At 41.2% G+C, this 23,247-nt stretch overlaps 1 protein-coding gene across 4 annotated transcripts in view; it reads left to right on the top strand.

Annotated features, from left to right (window-relative positions):
- The window catches only part of DIS3L2 (DIS3 like 3'-5' exoribonuclease 2), a 184,292-nt gene that overhangs the window by 25,135 nt on the left and 135,910 nt on the right, over positions 1-23,247 (top strand). For all 4 annotated transcript variants that reach the window (XM_027890613.1, XM_027890615.1, XM_027890616.1 and 1 more), the window contains one exon: positions 2,869-2,970. In XM_027890613.1, coding sequence (XP_027746414.1) covers positions 2,869-2,970 — 102 coding nt within the window. The remainder of the gene's footprint in view (positions 1-2,868; positions 2,971-23,247) is intronic.

Genomic DNA, 23,247 nt, shown 5'->3' with positions numbered 1-23,247 from the left:
TAGGCACAGTCCTGTAAGACATAGGCTTTGGGAAGCTCATCCTTTGTAAAATATGTTTTGCCATAATGGAGGGTTTGCAGCCTTGGTGTTCTGCTGGACTTCCCATCATTGCCAGATGCTGCAAGAGCTGCAGCTGTGAAAAATCACCCTTTCTCTCCTGCTGTTGACTAGGGCACTGTACCCCTTTCTCTTCAGCTATGACTTGGCCAGGGCTTCATGGAGTTCAAATGCAACAGCTGTTCACCTTCTGGCACCAGAAGTTCCAGTGTGTTTCTTGCTGCACATGTGCTCTGTCTGCTCATCTCATTGTTGCATGAAGAGTTGAAGGGAAGGCCCAGGGCTTTTCTCTTGAAAGCTACCCAGGGAACAGACCCAAGCACTTAAATCTTTGCCTCCCATCTCGGGTCTTCCCTGCACAGGGTAGCGTGGTTTGAAATGCCGGCATCATCAATGTGAAGGATGGTACTGCTGTGCATGAGTGACAGAGTGACTGTAGCTCTGCTGTGCTTGTGAGATACACTTCCAGAGCAGATGGAAGTACTGCAGATCTTCCTTTTATCAGAGAGGGATAGTGAGCACCCCCAGTGATGTTCCCAAGTGGCCACAGAGCAGGGAAATCCTTGTGCTCCCTGGAGGGGGCTACGGAAGTCTGAAGCTGTTGTGGCCAATACAGTATATGCACCCTGGGGGCAGCTGAGACACTGCAAGTGATTGTGTTCTGTTGACATTCGGTGCTGTTTTAATTGCATTAGTAATCTCAAGTGCCAGCTGTGCAAAGGAAGAAGTGGGATGCACAAATGTTCTTGGAAGTGCGTAAGTTCACCCAGCAATCGTGAGCCTGTAGCTCAAGATATAGGGATGTTTCTTTTTGGAGGCAGAGCCAAAACTGATGGCAGTTTTCTGATTACAGCTTTGTTGCAGACATTGAAATTAACTTCTGCAAAACAGGTGTGCATACACATATATAAGTGTATGTGTATATATAGTTCGGAATGAGAGTGACTGGCTGCAATTAAAGACAAGACTTGCAGAGTGTGGAGATGCAGCTTTAAGTAGGTGATGTGACACATCAGGCACCTTTACAGAGAGTGGAAGAAAAGGTCTGCTTGGTGTTTTCTTCGACACAGGAGGGAAGGGGGAAAAAACTGGAACAAACAAATTTTTGTGAATGCTAGCCTGTGTCCTGCAGCACAGAGCAATTACAGGTACAGAGAAAAAAAAAAACAAAACAAAACAGAAAATTACCTTAAAAAGTGACTTTGAACTTTTTATTTTTATGTATATGGTGAATTTAGGTAAAGAGTTGGGGCTGAAGGGAAAGGGTGGGGAGAAATAAGACCATGTGTAAAAAATCTGGCTTTTTGAAAAGAACAGTTTCCAATTTGAATTATGTTGGTCCAAGAGGCTTTGCAATTTTTCTGCATCTTGTCATGGGAGGCAGCTTTCACACAGCTGTTGAGCTGCTACTGCTTTTCTTTCTAAGAGTAATTCGGTCTCTTGGAGGACAGCCTTAGTTTTGTATCATGACAGGGTTCTTCCCTTTATTGTTTTGGTATCTAAGCAGAGTAAGATACTTATGTGATATTAGGACTTCATGTTTTCAGGTTATAAAAGAAGTTTTTCTTGGAGACAGAGCATGCTGGTAGTTCTGATTGGATTTACTCATGCATGTGAGACTCAGGAGTGTGTATCTGAGAAGTGACTAAAGTTATGAATCTGAATTCTTGTGAGGCTGGTTTTTTCATTGAAAGGCAATGAAGTACTAATCTAAAGAAACTCATCCTCTTTTCTTGTACCTCAAAACTGTGCTAAGAAAACTCTCCTTAGAGAAACTATGTTAACTGCTCATATTGATACTAAAAGCTCACAGTTTGGCATGTTCATGGCACTGTAAGCAGACACATAGGATTCTTCATATACTGAATTATTGAAAAAACAGAAATTAAAGCAGCAAGAGCACTGTCAATAGTAATAATAATAATAATAATAATAATAATAATAATAGACAAAACTGGCAATCCTTTAAAAGCTAAAATCTTTGTGTTGGCATCTTCAGGAAACTTTATTCACCCAATGAAGAAAATCTTTCAAACCACATTTAGATTAACTGAATGCCAAACGTGTCTGGGGTGCATAATCAAACTGCATGCAATTAGTAGAGGCTCTTGTGCAAGGATGTTAGCCTAGAGTATTCAGAGAAGGTGTCCTAACATGTCTGTTACAGTAAAAGATCTCCTGGCTTGCAGTTGGCATCTGTAATCATCATTATTTGGAATATCTTCTAACATTAGTTGTGCCAAATGCAGAATGCATGGTGTTAACTCATTTGAAAAACAAGAGACTTCATCCCCAACTAGAATCCAAACCTCCTTCACAGAGTGACCTGCTGATCCAGGAGCTGCATGTCCTTGCTTTCCCACCTCACCAAGAGAGCAGCAGGAGCTCTGCGTGGAGCACTTTGCAGAGACAGTCCTGTAAACATGTTCTGAACACTGACTTTGAGTGCTTGAGGTGGGAAATTAACACGTCAAGAGCTGTGACTGCAGAAAACTCTCTCCGTTCCCAAGAGTAACTGTAGAGGAACAGAGCAGAGCTTGCAGACAACACATCTTGAGGGCTTGGCTCTGTCTTGAGTAAATAGTGTGGAACTACTGTACTGGCACATCCATACAAGGATTTCTTCTGTTTGCTGAAAGATATTGTATGTTGAAGGACATATGGGGAATCCATTTCATTCCTATGCTAAACTGGAGGATGTTTGTCTCACTAGGGTGTGTGTCTTTTTTGATGGCAGTGTTTTAAACCTCATAACAACTGTAATTTAATGTGTTTTGGTCTGGCACTTAATTTTTCTTCCTCTTTGACTAGGATGGAGCTCGCGATATCTTTATTGATGGAGTGGTTGCTCGCAACAGAGCCCTGAATGGTGACATCGTGGTAGTGAAACTGCTTCCCAAGGATCAATGGAAGGTCAGTTCAGTACATTTTTTCTGTCATTTGAGATAGAGAGCTTATTACTGTTTTCATCACTGAACTTTAGGGCTTGAGACAGAGAACAGAGAATTTTTTACAGATCAGTTATTTGCAGTTTATGCTGCTGTGGATTAAAAGACTTTATCCATTAGAAGTGTTGAAACCTCACTCTTTGCATGGTAGTGACCTTCTTTATCTCTGTGTGGAAGTCTGATGACAAGGCTGGTCCAAAGCTCAGTTGACAGAGGTGACTTTTGATATCTGTTATTTAGCTGTCTTCATGCTGTGGCTTTGGATAGCGCTGTGTAGGTGTTTGCAATTGCTCATGTATTTGACAAGTGTTGTTCACAAAGCTTTAGTAATGATTAACTGTCTCTAATTTGTGGGTCCTCAGTCCATGGGAAGCTTATTTTGTCACAGCTCCAGATTTTGTGGTAATACCCTTCTTTACATGAATGAAGCATGTGTGAAATGACTGGAGCAATGCTAATGTGGGACAACCACTTTTCATGTCTGAGAATTTCACTGAGGTCTCTCTGGGCTTTTTTTTTTTTTTTTTTCTTTCACTGATCAAACTCGAAGTCCTTTCAAACATCTGGATAATTTGACCTTGTTTGCAGGTTTATCTTTTAACACTGCTATGCAAGGGAAGTTCTCGCTCCTTTTCTCTAGTTACTGGGAGCTATAACCTGCAGTTAGCAATTTTAACATAGGTTTTCACACGTAAGCATAACAGGACTGCCACAAATTGTTTTCCAGACATGGCTTTTGAACTCTTTTTGAGTTCCTATTTTATCTTCTGGGCAAAAGTTATAGTAAAGGTGATTCCATCAGGGTGGAGACTGATCTGAACTGCCCTGGCCTGGTGCTTTTTACTCAGTCCAGCTACTTTCTCTGCCTGTCTTTTTTTGGAAGTTAGGTGTTTTTAGGCTTGCAAATGCAAGGTCTTCGGTCCGGTCATTTGCTGAATCTTCCACTTACTTTGTTTAAATCTAGTAACAAGGGAACTGATATTTTGAATCACTTTAGAACTTGTCTATTCCTTTTAAGTATGCATAAAATGAGTAAATTACCTGAGTTTTTATTGATGCATGTAAATGCAAAACTACCTTATGCAAAAGGCAATCATAAGTGGGATCCAAGATATCACAGGTATATCCATATGCAAATACAGGAAAGAGATTTTCAATCTGTGTAGCCTCTGGGAATGAGCTTTGAGGGTCAAAGCAAAATTTCTTTGATAGCTATTCAAGACTTCAAATCAGAGTTCACTAAAACTGTGTTGATAGCTATATGTTTTGATCACCAAATCCATATACATAAATTATCTTTTGTGTTAAACTATTTCATTTAGTTGGAAAAACTGAATAGTTTGAACACTTAGATCCTTTGCCAGGACCTGCCAGCACAAGGGCTTCTTTGTAGGCTTGATAGAGGTTGTCTGAGCTGGAAGCTTTGTCTGTAGGTTTTCCATTTATATCTGTCTCTAAATAAAGATAATGCCTCTCTCTTGTATTCTCATACCTTCGTATGTTCAACAGTAATGATATTTTATGAATACAAGAGAAAGGGTTCAGATTGTTGTCCCTGTCCTGTGAAAATGCTGGAATAAATAGAACTGGTGGAGAGGTGGTATCTGACTGCAAGGAGGCAATTCAGAAGAATTGAGTGTTTTGTAATATGATTATGATTCCTCTGTGGTGAATTTAACCTTGCCAAATGAAGTAGCTGGAACATGCCAGTCATGTTTTTCAGCCACACAGGTGCTGCCCTATGTAGTCTCATTCTTTTTTTCTTGCCATCAGCAACTCAGTCAGCGATGACATCCCTTTTCCCCTGCTCCCTGAATCTCTTGCTATGTGCTCATGTTTGTGTTAGTTCTTTGGGAAAGGTGCCACTAAGTTGCACTGAAAGATAACTGCATTCTGCCAAGTAATTCATACTGATTAATGATAAACTGTCTCAGCCTATTTTAGGTTTTTCCATTTGTTTAGTCTCATGCTGCTGCAAAGCTGCCACATAGGTGTCTTGAGGGTTTTTCTCCTTCCCACTGGGCCTTTGGAACAAGCTGAAGAGCTTTTATTATTTCTTTGAAAAATGTAAATTAGATATATTGTATAACTGATGCTCTCAAAGGAGACTTTACAGGCTCTGTACATATTGGTTTGTTAGGATTGAGATGTGTGTGCTGATTATTTTTATGGCGCTCTATTCCTAACACATTACTCTGTGCTCCACCGAGAACTGAGCTGGGTTTTTCTACTGGTGAGTCAGTACCTTGCCCAAGATAAGACTGTTGATTCAGTGGCATGGTGTGTCTGTGCCTTATGATTTTCGAGCACCCTGGATGGCCTCTGGGTGGTTTGGGGGAAGATCTTCCCATTGCTACTGCAGGGGGTTCCTGTCATGGACCTTTGCCTGCAGTCACAGTGTAGTTCTGCATCTCAGTAATGGCAGGGCTTAGCTGGCACCTCAGTTCAGTTTATGTTTGTAAAAGGGGAGGAAGAGGGAAAACCTGTGACTGGTAACAAACTATGTATTTTGGATAGGGAAATCTGTGTGTTTGCTTGAATTGCTGAGCAAATTAGGGGCTACCCTGTCCCCAGTGAGTCAATTATTGCAGGTGAGGTACCTGTGAAAAAAACCCTCACCAACTGGAGAGCAGTTACTTCAGGGATAAACTGTGTTCCACTGATTCTTTAGTGGTGATACCTTACACACAGGTAAGGTAAATGCCATAAATGCCACAGTGAAATGTAAGGGGATGGTGAAATACTCTGGGTGTGTGGTTATACTTTATGTAATGCTTTCTTGAGAGGGACAGCAATATTTTCTTCCTCTAGCCCTCTACTTCTTGGCTCAGTGGTGGGAAATTTATCAGGCTTGAATTTCTCAACATCATGTCCTTCCCAGCATGTGCATCAATTGCTTGGATGAGCTACTGTGGTCCTCCCTGTGCTAATTCTGTCTGGTCTTAAAGCTCTGTTTGTTCATCTGTCCGCCAGGAGAGCTGCGTGCTGTTCAGCGATGATCAGCTTGTCAGTTCGTATTTCTGTGCTTACTATTAGTCCTGATCAAGAGCCAGCAGTTTCAGTGTGGCACCGCTGGCTTGAAGGAGAGGGATTTGTTATCCCTGAAATCTGTTATCTTGCTCTCCTGAAGAAGGTGGCCATTGGCTTGCTGCCAGGGTTGAGCGGCGTGCGTTGCGGTGACCGCATTTGGAGGCCGTATTTCAGAAGTTCCTCTCCTGTCCTCTTGTGTTACATCTTGGGAATATTGAGGTGCTATGGTAACTTTCAAATATTTAGCTTTTGCAAAGTAAGGTATTTGACTTAGACTGTTTTTCCAGGTACTTAACCTACTCTTAACAAATGAAGTCAGAGTATCGTTGCAGTGAGCTGTCTCCTTACTTCAAGCTGTAGCGCTTCCCTGAGCCTGTGCCTTTATCTTCTGGAAGAACGTCACGATAAAAGATAGCCAGTGACAGAGGATTTACCTCAGTCCTTGTCAATTATTCTGATAAAGAAGAAAAATGGTGCCTTATTTCTTGACTGATTTGCACTGCTTTATCTTCCACCCATGGGTTCTTATTATATTTTATGGAGTTGTGCTTACATCAATTTCAGAAGCTTCAATTATACAGTGGGATAATTACTGGAAGGCAAAAAAAATGTTGATATGATGATTACAGCAATATTTCTCAGGCTCATCAAGGAGGGAAGCAGTGTGTCAGTATAGAGGATAAACCTAACCCATCTTTCCTCACAGCCTCTTTTTGCTCTTTTACCGCCTGCTTAATTGCCAGACAGAATTTGTTTAATTTCAGGTATCTGTTTTGGTTTTTCTTGCAAGATGTAATTTCTTTGGTGGAAGGAAATAGCATAATAAGTCATTTGATATCACTTGAGGCTTGGATTCCTGGCCCAATCCCTGGTGCTTTTAGAGTAGTAGTTTATAACGTGGAATGTTTTTCATGACAACCGTCTCACGCATTGCACGCCATGGCTGCAATTTTAGAGTCTAAGTCTGAAAATAGTACCCAGACAAGGACTTTGTGCTGCCCAAAACTTCCTCAAAAGAATTTTGGGGTCTAACCCCCTAATGCTTGCTACATTGTGCCAGGAAGGTCTCCAGTTCTACTTATATACACTGTATATGTAGATAAAATAATGATAGGTTAACCTGCCAGTTTCTCAGAAAGCAGCGCAATTCGGTGCCTGCTAGTGGTATCTTTTGTTTCATGAAACATTTCTTTCTCAGCTAAAGTGCTTCTTTGCACAATTTGCCAGCTCTTTTGAGCTTGTCAGAAGGTCTCTAAGGCCAAGGATGTAGAACTGTTCATTTACGTACAGTGTGTGTTGCTGGATAATGGGATAATGGGTCCAGCATTTTAGTCCAAAAGTGATAGAAACAGTAATTCTTCATAGCTCATGAAAGCACATGTTCTGTTCAACACTGAGCTGTCAGATGCAATACAGTGCAGCAGGAGATCTTCAAGCCTCTTCTGAGCCATACATCAGAGATAAATATTTAAACACTTTCTGTACAGAAGACAGAAAGTGCAATTCACTTTTCCCAGCTGTGACTCTTGTTGGCATAAGTACAAACAAATGCAGAGAAGGAACAATTTGATTCAAGCAGTCATCACAAATATCACCATGTATAGTTTGAACAGAGCTACATATTCTGGCAAGTCGCTGCCTCCAACTGTTGGTGAAAACTTATGAAGCATTAGTTGTCCAGAGGGGATGCTAGCTTTGGATTTGCCCTGCTGAATAATAATTCATTTCAACCAAATTCTTCTGCGAGCCAGTTTCTTCTCAAAATCTCGCAGCTAATATAAGGATAACAGTAACTCAGGAGGAGATGGGGTTCTTAGAGGGTTATCACAGCAATACTGTTGGAGTCTAACAATCAAGAATGTTGTTTGGAAACATTACATTCATAGCAATAAAAGAAAAAGTTCTGGAGAAGTCATTATTGAAATAGTAAGTGTTCTGGCATGCTGAAAACGTTCAAGTGTAATTCATGATATTCAGGAGTAAAGTGGGAAGCCTGAGAAGCCAGCTAGGAAGACGTCCAGAAAAGCAGGGCTCTAGCAAATCTGAAAGGTTGATGGATGGTGTAGGGAGGAAGGGTAGTTGTTTTGGTTTTTTATTTGTTTTGCTGTAGGCTTTACGGTGAGGGCTGTAAGTTGATGGTCACACACATGTGCATGCATAGCCCTCCCCATCTTGGCAAATCCCCAAACCGCAAATTGGTGGAATCTGGAAAAGCTTCATTACATGCTTACTTTCTAATTGTGCCATTCTTTGGATGGCCACATGTTGTTCCACACTGCTGGGCCTGATGGGCTTTTGCTGTGAGCTGGCATGGCTTTTTCCAGGCTCTGCTTAGCTCCAACCCGACTGGGTATGGAGTAGCAGTGCAGTAAATTGGTAGCAAAAAGACTGAGAAAATAGGAAGTGTTGCCCACCGAGACACATGTGCCATTACATCTGCTCTTCTTGCAGATGCCATTATCACATTTTGTTAATCAAATATCACTTGAAGTGAACCAACCAACATCTTAACACAGAGAATTTTAACAGCAAGCCCTGGCATGCTTTTTATGGTGTATAATGATAAAATTACTGTAATGATCTGGGTTGTGTAGATTGCCATGACCCAGTACTGCATTCAGCCCTTGCCTCCCCCTCCACGTGTAAAACAAGGAGGCAGAAACACCAGCTTTCGGATGTTGCAAGCAACCTTACCTTCCTGAGAAGGGCCTTTCCTGTCAATACCTGCCTCTGTCTCTCTGATGGTAAAGCCCAAACCAGGATCCCAAATATTAAATCACAACAAAGGTACAGTACAGAGTTTTTGAACAATCTATTGTCCTTTTTATTCTTCCTTCTACTGTGCTGGGTAAGAGTGATATTAAAAGGCAAATAATTTAGTTAGGTAGGAAGGCAAACTTCTTTTTATTGACTGCCTGCATCCTGTCCCACCAGGGCAGAGTCATATTGCAGCTGTGGTTTGGCTGCACAGACACAGAATAAGATAAAAACGTTACTCTTAGGTGAACAATCAAGCATTAAATAATCCTTCATTACACATTGTCAGTTGTTATATCCCCAGTGAAATAAAGGCAGATAAGCCCCTTGTGATGGGGGTGATTTCAGGCTGTGTGAGATACCACTAAATTTCAGTGTGTGTTGCTGAAAGGGCTTCATCTTGCATGGAAGGAAGTGCTCTTGGGGCATCTGATCTTACTTTAAAAAAGGAGTCAAGCCAGCATTTAATACCTGATCTCTACTCCTGCTCACTTCTTTTTTCTTGGTCTTATAAATATAATCTAGTACAGCAAATTGTTTCCTTTAACAACTAACCTTTCTTCAAGTGATTGTTTTAAACTCTGTTCTTCCAAGTCTTCTGTAAATATGCACACATCACAGTAGATTATTCTTAATCCAATCTCTTATATAACCACTATCATTTTGGGCATTTCTTAGTTCTTGGTTCCTGTGGAATTAGTATTTCTTAGAACTGTTTGTTTTTTGCCAGTTTGGAAACTTATTTGGTGATATCACATGGGTATTTGGAGCTTGCACCTTATAAAAGTCAGGATACCTGTTGTTGTGATGGGATTGATTTTTGGAATGTCACGCACATTAAACTCACTTAACTTTTTAGAAACGCTTTCTTGAAAGACTGTTCAGATTTTCTGTAGTTTGGGTTTCTTTCAGATCTGCATAATTAGGAATAAATTTAAATAAAGTGCACTGATGATAAAAGTCCCTTCTGGCCTAAACTTTGTATAGTGAATGTCATACTGTGTTTTTTTCAGGAGACTGTACCCCTAATTTATCTTGAGAGCTGGCAAAACATAGAGCTACTATAACGCTAAAAACCTGTTAATCTTCAAGTCCCTAGGTGAGGTGGTTTTGGACCATATCCTAAGTTCTGAAGAAAAGTGCTACATGTCTATTTGCATGTTTGTTCTTGCTATCGGCTGGCAGAGAAACAGCAATTGGCTGCAGTATTTACATGTGGTCAAAGCTACTGAGGTTGGCACATTAAGTCTTTTCCCTTATTTCCTAAACTCGTGTTTATTTTTCTTAAAGCCATAAATCAGAGGGACATGAAATCTAAAATAGAGGTGATTTATGTAAATGAAGAATTGCAGCAGCTGGAGGAGTGACAGGGATTTTTCTACAACAGGTTCTTTGGGGCAAGACATGGGACCTCATTTATAACCATGTAGTTCTTGGAGATAAGGAGGATATTTGTCATCAGGGATGGGATGCATTAAATTTGTTGTTGGCATAATGTAATTTGTAACCATCTAAGATAAAGGTGTCTGAAGTCTAATAGCTGGGTTTTGAGTCAGTGTGCTGCTGCTTCAGGGAGCTGGGACGGTTGTGCCTTCTCCCAAACACTGTTCCTGTGTCTCCCTCCAGATGAGGCCGAGTGTAGCCAGGTTGAGGAGGTCTCCTGGCCTCCCACTCCCTCCAGTTGTAGCTTTGTGATGTTATTGGCTTCTCAAATTTCTGAGGTTATGTCCTAACTGCTGTGCACATCACAAGAACTGGGAATGAGTCTGGTCTTGGTGCACTTTCATGCAGTGCAAGGTGGCCAGTGATTTATATGCATCAATAGCAGTTTTTGTAGCACTGCTAACATGGGAAGTCTTTCTTACTTACCACTTGGTATTATCTTTCACTTAATTAGTGTACAAATCAATGCCCTGGAACCTGTAGCTGTGTCAATTTCTGCAGCATCTTGAAGAATTGGAGCTGATACTTTCAATCAAGTATCTTATTTAAGAAACTGTCACTCAGAACACTGAAAGATAAATTAAAATTCCTCCGGATTGTCTTTTCCCATGAATTCCTCACTGCAATAGCTGTGGATGTGACATCATTTCTCAGCATGTGCTTACTGATAAGGTGTGGGTTTTTGAAGGTTCTAGATTCTATCTGCACTTTCCAGTTTTTATCCCAGCCCTAACTACCTGGAGGCTTTTTAAAATGTGTTGGTAACGACTCTAGGAAAATACTGCAGGACAGAGAGCTGATATACTAACTCTGCTGAAGTAGGCAAAGTTTCCTTACTTTCTCACTATTTCTATTAGTTTATTTTTGTTTTCTGTGTACTGTCATATCAGACAATATCTCTCTCATGAAAGTAGGTCTGTCTGTGTTGCTGTTGTTTTTTAAGTTTCCACTATGCTATTGATTCATCCATCTTCAGCTGTGTCACCTCCTGGGGTTGAAGCATTCCTTTGTTTTTAGCTTTGTCTAAATTGTTTTGAAACAGAGAGCAGTGCCAAAACACATACTTTTAATTGAGCAGCTTTGGAAGTGTGAAAATGAAGACTTGGCATGATCTAATTAGCGCTTGTGTATTTTGGTCGCAAAAAGTGACTGGTGAAGAATTCCTCAGACACATTCTCTGTTCTGTCTGAAAAAAATCCTGCACAAAGTTGTATATCCTGCTTAGTTCTTGTTGGTGCTTGGAAGTCCTGACTGTAATGCTTTTGCTAATTAGCTGACTGCCAGGACATCCTTCTCTTCTCCTTGCTTTTGGCTTGCTTGTTGGAATGAGCATTGGCTACTTTTGCGGGCAAGCCCCATAGAAATTGGCATCTGTTCTCTTGTTGTCTCTTTAAATCCCTCACGGCATCATGTTTGTGAGGTTTTCTGGGGAAAGTCCCAAGGAGCTGTGTGAAGTTAGAGGGTTATCTCAGCAGCTTCTCTTTCTCCCTGACCTAATGACTGCTCAGTGAGGTCTGGTAAAAAACTTGAGGATGGTAGGTAAGTCACCTCTATGCCCTACTTGAATTTTGTTCCAGTACAGTAAATTTCCTCCAGGTTTTATCACCCCTTTTGATGCCAAATTGCCTGAGTTTTTTTTTTTTTTTTTATTCTGTGCAGATCAGGTCTGCAAATGTAGCCCTTTGCAGTAACTACAACTGCTGTGATGATCTGGCTTGGGTTTGAACTTGTAACTTTTCTTCCTTCAGTGTGAGGATGAGAGCTGGTCCAGTGACAAGCATCCTCTCTAAAGGGTCTCATCCACTACAAATCTGGGCAGAGCCCAGTAGTGTCTGCCAAGTTTTGTGCCCTGCACAGCCCGACTGCCTTGGGAACAGCTTGCTGCCTATGTGAAAAGGAGTCTCTTTCTAAGCAAGTACTGTCTCCTGACCTTTAGGCTCGTGCCCGTGGCAGAGCAGCCCTGCAGCTGCAGGGCTTTCCAATGCCTTTCCCTTCAGCCTTTCTTGCAGCTGTCCCTTAAATGTGCAGTTGGTGTACTGGTGTTAGAAGGCAGCACATGACCTCCTGGCTAATTTCTTGCAGTATCTCCATATTAGAGCGGCATCCAGAGGGAAAGTACCGGCGATCCTTTCTGGTGACTGTGCCCGGCTGTGTCACCCGGCTGGGAGCGGAGTTGCTGCCTCCTGTGCTGAGGAGCTGGGTGAGGATAAATGGCTCATCTGGCTCTACTTTATTTATCCAACTGAGCAAGGGAGCTGATGCCGTGAGTGAGTGCTGTGCTGGCAAGATGTCTGGTGCCTGAGCTCCTCTTCTGGTCTGTGTTGTACCATGTAGACATACCCAAGGTTAATGGATGGCCATTAGTTTAATCTGGTTCAATTTCATAGCTATGTGTCCGAGCTGTGTTTTGACAGCATGGCATTACTTTATCTACTCTTCCTGTTTCCCCCCCCCCCCCATATTCCTGAGGCTTTCTCTAAACCAGTTTATTCTTTTTCTTCTGTGCACAGTTGTGGAACTGTGGATGTAATATGTTTATCAGCTCAGATTTGTGTCTTGGAAACTTAATTTACCTTTTTATGTAATGCTTTATCACTAATGCATGGTAACATTTCCTGGCAGGATATGCATTGTTAAAATTCGTTTGTAGGGGGGGGGAAAAAAGCATGGAAGCGGATGGCTCCCCTTCTGTAAGGTTCAAAAGTTTTTAAAGTAAAAAAGGAAAATGTTCTTCATGGTACCTGACATCAGTCCCACCATCCTGCTTTCCCATGGGGTGACTCCTATCAGTGCTCAGATATAACAGAGCCCAAAGAATAGGTGTGGTGGCAACTGTTGCTGTCAAGTAAAGGAAAAGCTGGGAGGGGAAGGCTGGCCTTGTCAGGGCAGTGTCTCCAACTACACAGTAATTTCCTATGAGCTGGCTGAGACCTTGGACAGACTTTTTGCTAACAAAACCACTACCACATGTCAAAGTTGATTTTTTATTTTTCCCGCCATTGTCTCTTTGTCATTGAAGGAGTCAGCGTTATCCAGTGGTCAGTTATCCAGCTGTCCTCCCTCTGTACCAGCAAAGCCACTTAAATGAGTTAACAACAATGGTTTTTTGGGAATGAGTGGCACGTCACTGCAGCAGCCAACTTCAGTGACATGGGAATGGTCGTGGGGCGTGAGGCTTGTCTTCGAGCAATTAGTTGCTATGATCATAAATAAACAGATAGACTGTGCTTCAGAGCTCCAGTTCCCAAGCACTGATTTCTGTTAAGTGCTTTGTGAAAGAAAGAAAAAAATAATCAAAAAATAATCTGCAGTTAAATTAATCTCCCCTAACAATGTCTAATGCGTTCTGAGGATCAGCGCTCGAGGGAAGGGCGTTGTACCAAATGACAGACAACAAAATATACACAACTCTTTGTGCAGGGTTTTGTGGTATTAGGAAATAGAGCTCCCAACACTGGCACATCACCCTCTGATTAAACACTGTGGTTTCACCAGCTCAGGATCAATGACTTCAGAAAGCACTAAGTGTTTGTCAAATACTCTTCCTTCGGATATTTGACATCCGGATCCTTTTGTCTTTATCGACTTGCCTCAACACCTCTGCTGCTCAGCGGGCTGGGTGTGCTCCCTCCTGCCCTTCCTCCTGGCCCCAATGCCATGCCCTGCACTGTGCCTCAGCCTTAAATTCTTACATGAAAGTAGCTGGTTGCACAGGTTGATCCATGTAGCTTGGGTGAAGTGAGGGGCCGGGATGAGAGGAAATACTTGCCTCTAATGAGCAGCTCTGTGCCCTTGTGCCTATTAAAGAAACCTTTTCCCCTTTGCAGATGTGAGGAGGGTGTAGCACGATTTCTATATCCTGGCTAGCAAGAAACCCCGGGAAATGCTCTTTGTTTAAATTCTGTTGACCATTTCTAGTGTAAAGTGTTTTTTCAGCTGAATCCATAGCTGGATGTACTGCTCATGATACGATTATGTTAGTAAAAAAAGTAATGAAAAACATCAACATATTTTAAATTTGCCACAGGTGCTTCTTTACTAGTTGCTGCCACCTTTTAAAATTTTTCAAGTCTGTTTTTTGGGTTAGTCAGAAAAAATGTCTTCCTGCCTGTGTTGCATCCTCTCAACTCTGAAATGAAAAGTGTTGTGGGCTTAGCAAAACCTCTGCTTTCCACCAAAATATGCCAGGGGAAGCTTGCTCTATTTCTTTACCTGCTATACATAACCTTTACTTCACAATAAAAATATGCCCAAGCATTAATTATCTTCGATCCATTGTTGTGAAAAAAATTTTACCCAAAAACTGTCAGATTTTTTTCCAGTACAGTCATCCTGATGTTCTCATTGTGCAGAAGTAAATACAGAATAAATGAGTGAGCTGACAACAGAGAATCCCTGTGCCATTGATAGATGAAAGTGAATACAAAGAGGCAGAGATGGCTTTCTAAAATTTTCACTGAAGAAGGTTGAAATAATGCCTTAATACATTACACATTACGGGATATTTATGCTTAAGAAAACACCATACTTAGACCTGGGGTTAGTCAACCTTTCTGTGTTACAAGATTAGAGAACTGAGTGCAGGTTGACAGTAACACTTGTTTGGGGCAGAAAACCTGAGGTAAGAGATTTGTTTTGAAGTCGATGTTTTATGGACGAAATTTGGTAAGTCTATTCAGTGATTCTTCTCAAATGACAGTAGAATGCTGAGCATTGAAGTAATTTAATTTCATTATATTGTATCTGTGGAAGGACTTAGCTGAAGAATTTTCTCTTATGATGAAACTTTGCAGTTGATGACTCCAGGGTGAAATCCTGACAAATGTGCTTCCTCTTGGCTATGAGGGGAGGAAAAAAGGGAAATACTCAAGAGTCATTAGGATGTGTTTGAACTTTTGGGGGTGGCCTTGAAAAAGGTGATATTCATTAGAAGTGAGGACCTTTAGGATCCAGTAAATCATACAAGTGCACGTGACAATGTTGATATGATAGATGAGCGTGTTAGGCCGGTGATGGGGAAACTTCAGCCTGAGCAGTTATTGGCATGCTAGATGGGAATGAGCCACTCCCTGTGGAGGTCAAGAGTACTTTGGTATTTGTGTGGCAATTTTTGATGGTTCCAAAAAAACAAGAGTGGTTTAAATTCCCAGGTAATGCATAGTTACATGAACTGTAGCCTGCAAGGTTATGAGCTAATATGCTGGAGTAACTTACACTACTAAAAGTTCAGTGTTTTATCATTAAAGAGAACAAAGATTACTTTGTGTATTGGGAAGGCTGTAGTATGCTCATTTCACAGTACCTCTGTTGCAACATCCATATGTTTTATATGACTTGCTGTGAAATATTTATACAGGTGAGAACAGTGTCTGTAGTAAGACTGATTTGTGTATTAATTTGCCTTGACCCCCTAAATTCAAAGCCCCACAGCAGCTTTCTGTTCTTCTTTTAGGTCAGGTCTCAGTGCTTTTAGGGCTCGCTGATCCTGGCTCATTGTTGTATACTATTGGCAGGTTTGAAGCTATTAATTGTGTGAGTTGCACCTTTCAGTTACAAATTCATGGCTTTCTTCAGTGTCATTTGAAGTGTAATTTGATGGGAACAGCTCATAAAGTCATGATGAGAGGATAAAATAAGAGGCATACAGTTGAATGGTGTGAGAAGTGAAACTGGTTTTCATCCAACTTTTAAAGTATTGGCTTTATTTTTAACAAGACTAAACTAAGAGTTTGATAAATTTGGGGTCTATGAACTGTGTTAGGCCAATAAAGCAATATTCTGTTAAGAAATTATGAAAACCATTCATATTGTAGAGCTTAGGTAAAACATTTTAATTTTACTCCTAGGACCGTGCAAAGTGCAGTAAAATAACTTCTCAGAGGTTTTAAGACAACTTTACAGTGTGATCAAATTAGGAGGAAAATTAATTGTTAAAAACTGAGAACTTGCTGAATTTTATTTTGGTGGAGTCCTGTTAATGTTTTAGAAGGAAGGAGATTTGATCAGGTGCTCGGTGTGAAGTTTGCATTGCAGATACCTTTGTTGTGCAGAAGCCTCTCTGGGGTTGTTTGACTGTGCTCCTTAGAGGAAGGATGTCTTTGGTGGAGGTGACTGGTGGTGTCTGCTCAGGGCTGGCAGCACAGGTACATTGTTACAGGGTGGGAACCCGTCCCTCCCTGGAGCTGGAAGGCACGGTGTGAACTGGTAGGATATTGATAACCTTTTGTGTGTTTAACGAGACAAATCCTTCCGTTCAATTGTTTCACTGTGAGTGAGCGCTTATCACCGGATGATTTTTGCATACCTTGTATCCCTTTTAATTTGTTTTGGATCAGGGACTGTAAAAGCGAGTGTGTGCAGGGCAGTGTTGCCGGGATGGAGCAAATGTTCCCTAGCTTGTTAGAATTGCTTAAGCGAGAATTGCAGTTACTCCCGATGCCTAAAGTGCAACGTCCTGGTGTCATTTGACTTCTCGCAGTGCTGTGTGATTATGGCACTAGGAGTTACAAAGTACTTTATTCCATGATCTGTGGGTGTGGATGGGTAGACTGAAGTGGCAGTGTGTGTGCACACTTCAACCCTTCCCATGGCTGATCTCTACCCCTATGTGACCTCATTCATTTACTTTCTCTCTGCAAATCCTCCATCCCTCAGTGCCAGGGCCCAGCGAAGCCAAACTGTGGAGGTGGAAGTGGCATCTTTGGTCCCAAATGGAGGAGTGGGATTTCAGTTTGGATCCCCAGCAGTCCGAGGACAAACTGCTGTGTGAAGTGGCTTCTTTTTCTGATAATGTTGTTAACAGCACAGTGTAGCAGGGTTCATGGGAAACCAGCAAATTAGCTTGAAGAGTCAGCAGGTATTTCAAAACAAGGCAGGGAATTGAAGGAGGTTTTAAGGAACAAGGAAGTGGAGGACTTAATGTTTTACTTGAGAGGGCACTAACTTGCTTTTCACATGTCCTTAGCTGCTGAGACAATGTAGATGCTTTGTGTACTAACAGATTTCCATGGGGTAGCTTTCATTGATGGGCAGAATGGCAGCAGGCAAGTGGGAAGTTTGCCATGTCAAAGCCAACAAACACACTGGGCAGAAAGCAAGTGGAAGGGGATTCCTAAAGATGTGGGCTGCGTGGGTAGACTCTGAGAATTTGCCCATCTTCCTTTTCTGTTTTATCAGCTCAGATGAACGGTGAGTCAGTGTTAGCTGTATGGCATGTTTCATCATTGGAGACCTGTCAGAAAAGTTGATTAATAATCCAGAGCATTTGGATTCAGTGTGATAAAACTAATCATAACAAAGTACTTCAGTGCCTAACTTGAAGCTCTGAAGAAAATCCTGTTATCTTAAAAGTATGTGTATATGAAAGGGCTAATTTTTTCTTTCTGAACAAGATAAACATAAACTCATTGGGGAATTGCAGAGCAGTGGTACTGTTTCCAGAGGCTGCTTTCCAAACTTCCCTAAGATGAAGTGAAGCTGAGACTTAGTGCTGTCACTTGTGGAATTTCAAGAATATACTTCTCAAGACTCCTTAGGTTACGTGGCAGAAGTTGTTATGGAACCATTTTATTTAAATGATATATAAATTATTGTAAGGAATATAAATTTACTTTCTTCACTTTTTGGAACAGCCTGCCTTTTTACTGGGTGCAATTTGTGCTTTTTTCTTTTGTCAAATTGATTAAACATTTAATCATTAACACACTAATATTCACTATATTATGGTTTAACTTTGTAAATATTATTCAAATAACTTCTTCCAGATAAGGAAAATTGTTAAATGTCATCCCATACTTATTTTTACCCAGAGTGGAAGATTGAACAAGTGAAGATTGCTTTGAGTTCAGCTGATCTGTGTGAAGCACCTTTGAATTTCCTGAGCTTGTTTAATGAGCATACTGAAAGCCCAATGTAGCTCCCTGTCTCAGATCCAATAATTGTACACAATGTACTGCAAGGGAGAGAGTCTTTTCCTTTCTGGTTAAAAGAACTAGCAATCTGTCATTGTTGGTAATGAATGTTTGCAGGTAGCAGAGTCCAGACTTAGCATTTGAACTGGCTTCCTTGTAAAGATTTGATTTGATTTCCTTGTTCTGTAATTTCCAGTGTTCAAGTGAGAGTTCTTGTTGGATGACTAACACATTTCAGCTCTGGTTAAGGCACTTCTGGAGACCAGTGTTCTTCATATATTAAATATTTCATTAATGACATAAGCAGGTGTCAAGGCTAGTTCACAGTCACATGTTTTTGAGCTGTGCTTCTGAATTTTGCCATTCTCAGATTAATTTTGTAAGAGTGTTGAATGGGGTTAACACTTGATGCTGTGCTGCTTCCCCACGTGGCTCATTAGCACCTTGGCTTTGTACCTCTTTAACATAACCAAGTGCGTAATTTTTCTTGTATTTCTGCTTTGCATTGTAGTGTTTGCTGCATGTTTGTTAAAAGAATTGGAAGTGTGTTCAGAATATTAAGAGGAATATAGAGGTGAACACTTTCTGGTTCTGCCCTTCTGGACAGCGACACAGGTAGCTCATCACTGCTTTTGCATAGCCTGTGAGATGCAGTTTGCTACAGTGTGCAGCCATCCATTACTGGCACTCAAAATGTGTCCTGAGGCAGAGGGGAGAACTCAGGGCAAGTCCTAGTGCAGAGCTTCAATCTGTCAGCCAGGAATAGCTGGCTCTTGTGTGACTGTCTGAGCCACACACGTGTAGTGGTGGGCTTCATCAGTCTAAAGCAGCAGACAAAACTGACAAATCTGAATATAAATCCTATACTACTTATATCTGGGAATGGCCAAGCTATTAGGATTTGGAAGCATGACTCAAAGATTTGCCAAGTTAGCCTGTGACGATCGCTAGGAAAAGAATTTACCCAGGAGAAGTGAATTATAAAGTAATTCAAGACTTTCTAAAAAAATGTCTTACAGAATCAGAGTTTAATGACCAAGGTGATGGCTTTATGCTGCCATCATCAGTGATTAAATCCCCAGCATTTTTTATTTGCACCTGTTTTTACTGATCTCACAACTGGCCATTGTTCCAGAACACATAAGGAATTTAGTTGAGAGACCAACTTTTCTTTTCTTTTTGGATGGGATGCAAACTACCTATTGCAATAATGTTTCTGTATTTGTGATTATGGGCACTGTCACTATTTCCATTATAAATTTCTAGATTTTTTTTTTTTTGAAGGAGCCTAAAACTAAGTTGTAAAAATCTGTTCTTGGCAGAGAACTTGTGTACAACATCTCAGCTCGAATAAGACTTTTTAACGAATCTTGAGAGAGGGAAGGAAAACCTGAACTACTCTCTAAGTTGAGGTTACAGAGGTGAAGTGTACACTGAAATCTCTTGTTAGCAGTACTTGGCTTGTGCAACAGAAACCCCCCAGTGTTAGTCCCTTGCCCTGCATTACATTTTTAAATTAAGTTATAACAATTGAGTGTAACTTCTGATTCATTTGGTGGAAACGCTTTTGATAGAGCAGCCAGGCAGGAAAACCAGACTGGAGGGTACCTGGCATCAGGAAGCGGGGAACTCTGTGGTGGCCTGTCCTTCCCACTGCTCACTGCGGGGAGAGGCTTTTTTATGGTAATGGTAAATCTATTTCTGAAGGAAAGAAGTAAAAATATGCCATTCCTACTTACTGCATTTTTCAGTGCTGTAGGAGATGCTCTGAGACCATGTTTAATCAATGTATATTTTTACTGGATTAAATAAATCTGAATATTGATGTCACAAAAATAAGCTGAGAAGCCTGGTGGTGGATGCTGATGCATTTTACTCTTCTAATAAACACTGCTTCAAAATGTAATGAAGCGTGCCCTGTTGCTGAAGGTAAATGCAAACAAACTGAGCTATAGACTCTTTGCTTGAGGTGCTTGCTGTTTAATAAGATTCGTCACTAAGTAATGTGAGCAGATCCTCGTGACGCAAATGCCAGCGGTCGTTTCCCTGATGTCATTTGAAGAGGAAACCTGGTGATATTGATTGTTTTCACTAGAAGGAGAGAAAACACTGCAGCAATCTTAAGTCCTCAGCAAAATCTTCAGCATCACTCCCCAGTTTCCCAGAGCACCATTCCTACACCTGGGGCCCCTAGTTTGCTTCAGCTTCCATTAAGATGTGCTCCTGTCACAGGCAATCTGTGTGTAACCTTCTTGTGCTCATCTTCTCCCTCCTCTTAATGGGCTTTGTCTTTAATAGAAGCTTCCTAAGAGTTCTGCTGAGCAGTCACAATGTTGTATATGGATTGGTGCAGTACTCAATGTGGTGTCTCCCTGGTCCTGACTGTGGCAACTGAGCACAACTGGAAAACCAATAACCCTGTAAAGGATGCATTTTGTCAGAGGTAGTGGTGTTTAGAACCTGTGCCTTCAAAGGGCATTTCTGTGCCTTCCAGCAGGGAAAGACAGAGATACCAATTCCCTGGAGACAAACCAGTGGGTGTGCTCTTGTGCCTTTCCTTCTAGAATGTCTTCTGTTGTGACAGGTTTGTGACTCACTTTTAGGAAGAGATTAGTTCTTTGGTACCGTTGCTGTCACGTGTGTGTTGATGAAGCTGCATATCAAGAAAAAGTCATGGCAGGAAGGTAGTTTTGGAGAGCACCTTGGTGAACTAGTTTTGCTGCTGGAGGTGAGTTCAGTGAAGAAATTTTTATTAAAACTTTAGAATTTTTTGTTATTATAGTAGACAACTACCTAAACATTTTTGAGTCAAATAATTTGGTTCTAAACTAGTTGAAATTTTGGTTTTGAATGTTTTGTCCAATGTATGAACTCATTTTGGAAAGTCATGGATAACTAAATTGTCAAAAATTCTTATTAGTAAGTACCTGAAGCTTATGAAGAGGTAGCTTTACTATGGTCATAACTGTGAAGTCATTCATAATTTGATTCTGTTTTGCTGTTCTAATGATATTTCCAAGTATCATACAATTGAATGATGTCTCAGGTCATCTTTAATTAGGAATTCAATAACTGGCTCTGATTAGTGATAAGTCTGTTAGCTTTGTGTGTAGAAGTAAGAATTTTTTTTAAATCCCAAAACCAGAAAAAAAGAAGTGGTGTTTTGTGTTTGGAGCTGTGGGACATTTGTTTCCATCCTGATTTGACTTCAAGCAGCAGCTGTAAATAAACTACTGCTGGTCTTTGATTATGTGAGTTCCTGCTGTGAAAGTCAGATCCACAGTTGTGAAACCCTGAACGTGGTCTGTGGTTAAGCCTTAGTCCATGGGTGAGAAGAGGAAAGCCTCCCTCTCTGTTCGTAGGAAGCTAACTGGTGTGTTAGTGTCTCTGATAAGCCCTCAAGAGTTAAGTAATGCTTTGAAGTATTTGTAAACGTTAATCCTCACGTATTCATGTAAACCAAATATCATCCCCATTTTCTGAGTGGAGATAGCCCCCCTCACTTTCTCCTGGGACACCTGCCTGCCCCAGCTGCCTTAATGTATTTTTCCTTGGTGTGCTCTTGCTTTAATACCTGTGAAGCTGAGCGAATCCACGATCCTTGTTATTTAATATATGAAAATTGTTCAGGTATTTGTGTTGCTTTACCCCAGGTGCATGCTGTGCTATTTTCAGCCTTCTTTTCGCACCTGGACTCGTCCTTGCCAGCTGTGTGAAATCCACACACATCTTCAGGACAGGGTGTGCAGATCTGCCTTAGCACAGTGTCAAGTGCTGCAAACTGGGCAGCGTGGTTGGAATGACCAAATTACCAAAAATCCCGGGCAACTGAGAGCAGGATTTTTTTGCTTGGGCGGGATTACTTTCCTTATGCGCTTTGTAAAGAACTTGTTGAAAGTCTAAGATAGAAATGGAAGTTTGGGATTTCCCAGCTGTAATAGTGATTTAACTTGAAGTCAGTCCCATCTGAACTGTCTAACTAGGTATACAAGAATTCCTTGCCCAAATAAATGGATTTGTAGCAGGTTTAGGTCACAGGTGGGGAACCTTCCCAGTTTGATAACCCAGCCTACATATTTGTGGGAATCTTTGAGCAAAATTTTGCTGCTGTCATCTCCCTCTTCTCCTCCACATCCTCTTGGTGCTGTATGTGGCAGTAAGATCATGTCCAGGGCAGAATTTGCTGATATCAAATGTGAAAGGAGTGTGTTTGCCTCACAGCTTATCTTCTCTTCAGAAATAACTTTAAGGGATACAGAAAGGTCTCAACAGTAGAGGAAGCTGTTCTGTTTCAATCCCCAGTGAATCATGGGATTTTGTTTTCCGCCACTCACCATGCTTGCAGGGATTATCTCCTCTAGTTCCTTTCCTCTTCAGCCCTGGCTGCCCCTGTTCTGCCACAGCTTCCCTTGAGCCCAAATCCTTTCCAGTGCCCATCCTGGGGTGATGGGGAAGGTACTGAACTCACAGTGGTCTTGGAGTGCATGAGTGGAACTGGCAGCAGCACAACATGACAAAACACAGTCAACTCAATGGTCATGTCTCAACCCGTTTCCTAGGGTTGAAGCTTCTCATAGTGAGAAACCACTCTGACAGATGGTACCTCCTGGCTCCTCCATGGAAAATGTAGTGTTAAAGTGGACTTCCAGTCTTCTATTGCCGTGAAGTTTTCTGGGATGTGTCTCCATCAGTTGTTATCAAATCTCTTTACTTTCATACCAAACCATGACTATTTGGAAAGGAAATGCTGGCTGGTTTTGTGTGGGTAAGTTTAATAGTATCATGATGGGATTGAGGGAGGCTGTTGTTCTTTGTTGGAGCCATATTTTAATACAATTACAATCTGATTTAGAAATTAATGTAGATTCCAGTTTCCCTGCTGGGACAAGGTAGAGACCATAGGAGTAGGCTCTAATTTTGCTAAGCTCATTTGATGGGATTGAGACAGGCATTGTGGGATTCACTCAGCCCAGAACAGCTGCATTTTACCTTCCATATCCTCAAGGAAACAGTTGATCACAAAAGAAGTGCAAGAATGTTCTTGCAGAAAATTAAAAAGAAATAAAGACAGGACAGTCTAGCTGTTGACTGAATGCAGCAGT

This window comes from Empidonax traillii, unplaced genomic scaffold (assembly GCF_003031625.1).
Source record: "Empidonax traillii isolate 1590-97213 ecotype Southwest subspecies unplaced genomic scaffold, ASM303162v1 scaffold292:size1342341, whole genome shotgun sequence".
In the NCBI taxonomy this organism is placed as follows: domain Eukaryota; kingdom Metazoa; phylum Chordata; class Aves; order Passeriformes; family Tyrannidae; genus Empidonax; species Empidonax traillii.
This window is presented reverse-complemented; position numbering and strand designations above follow the sequence as displayed.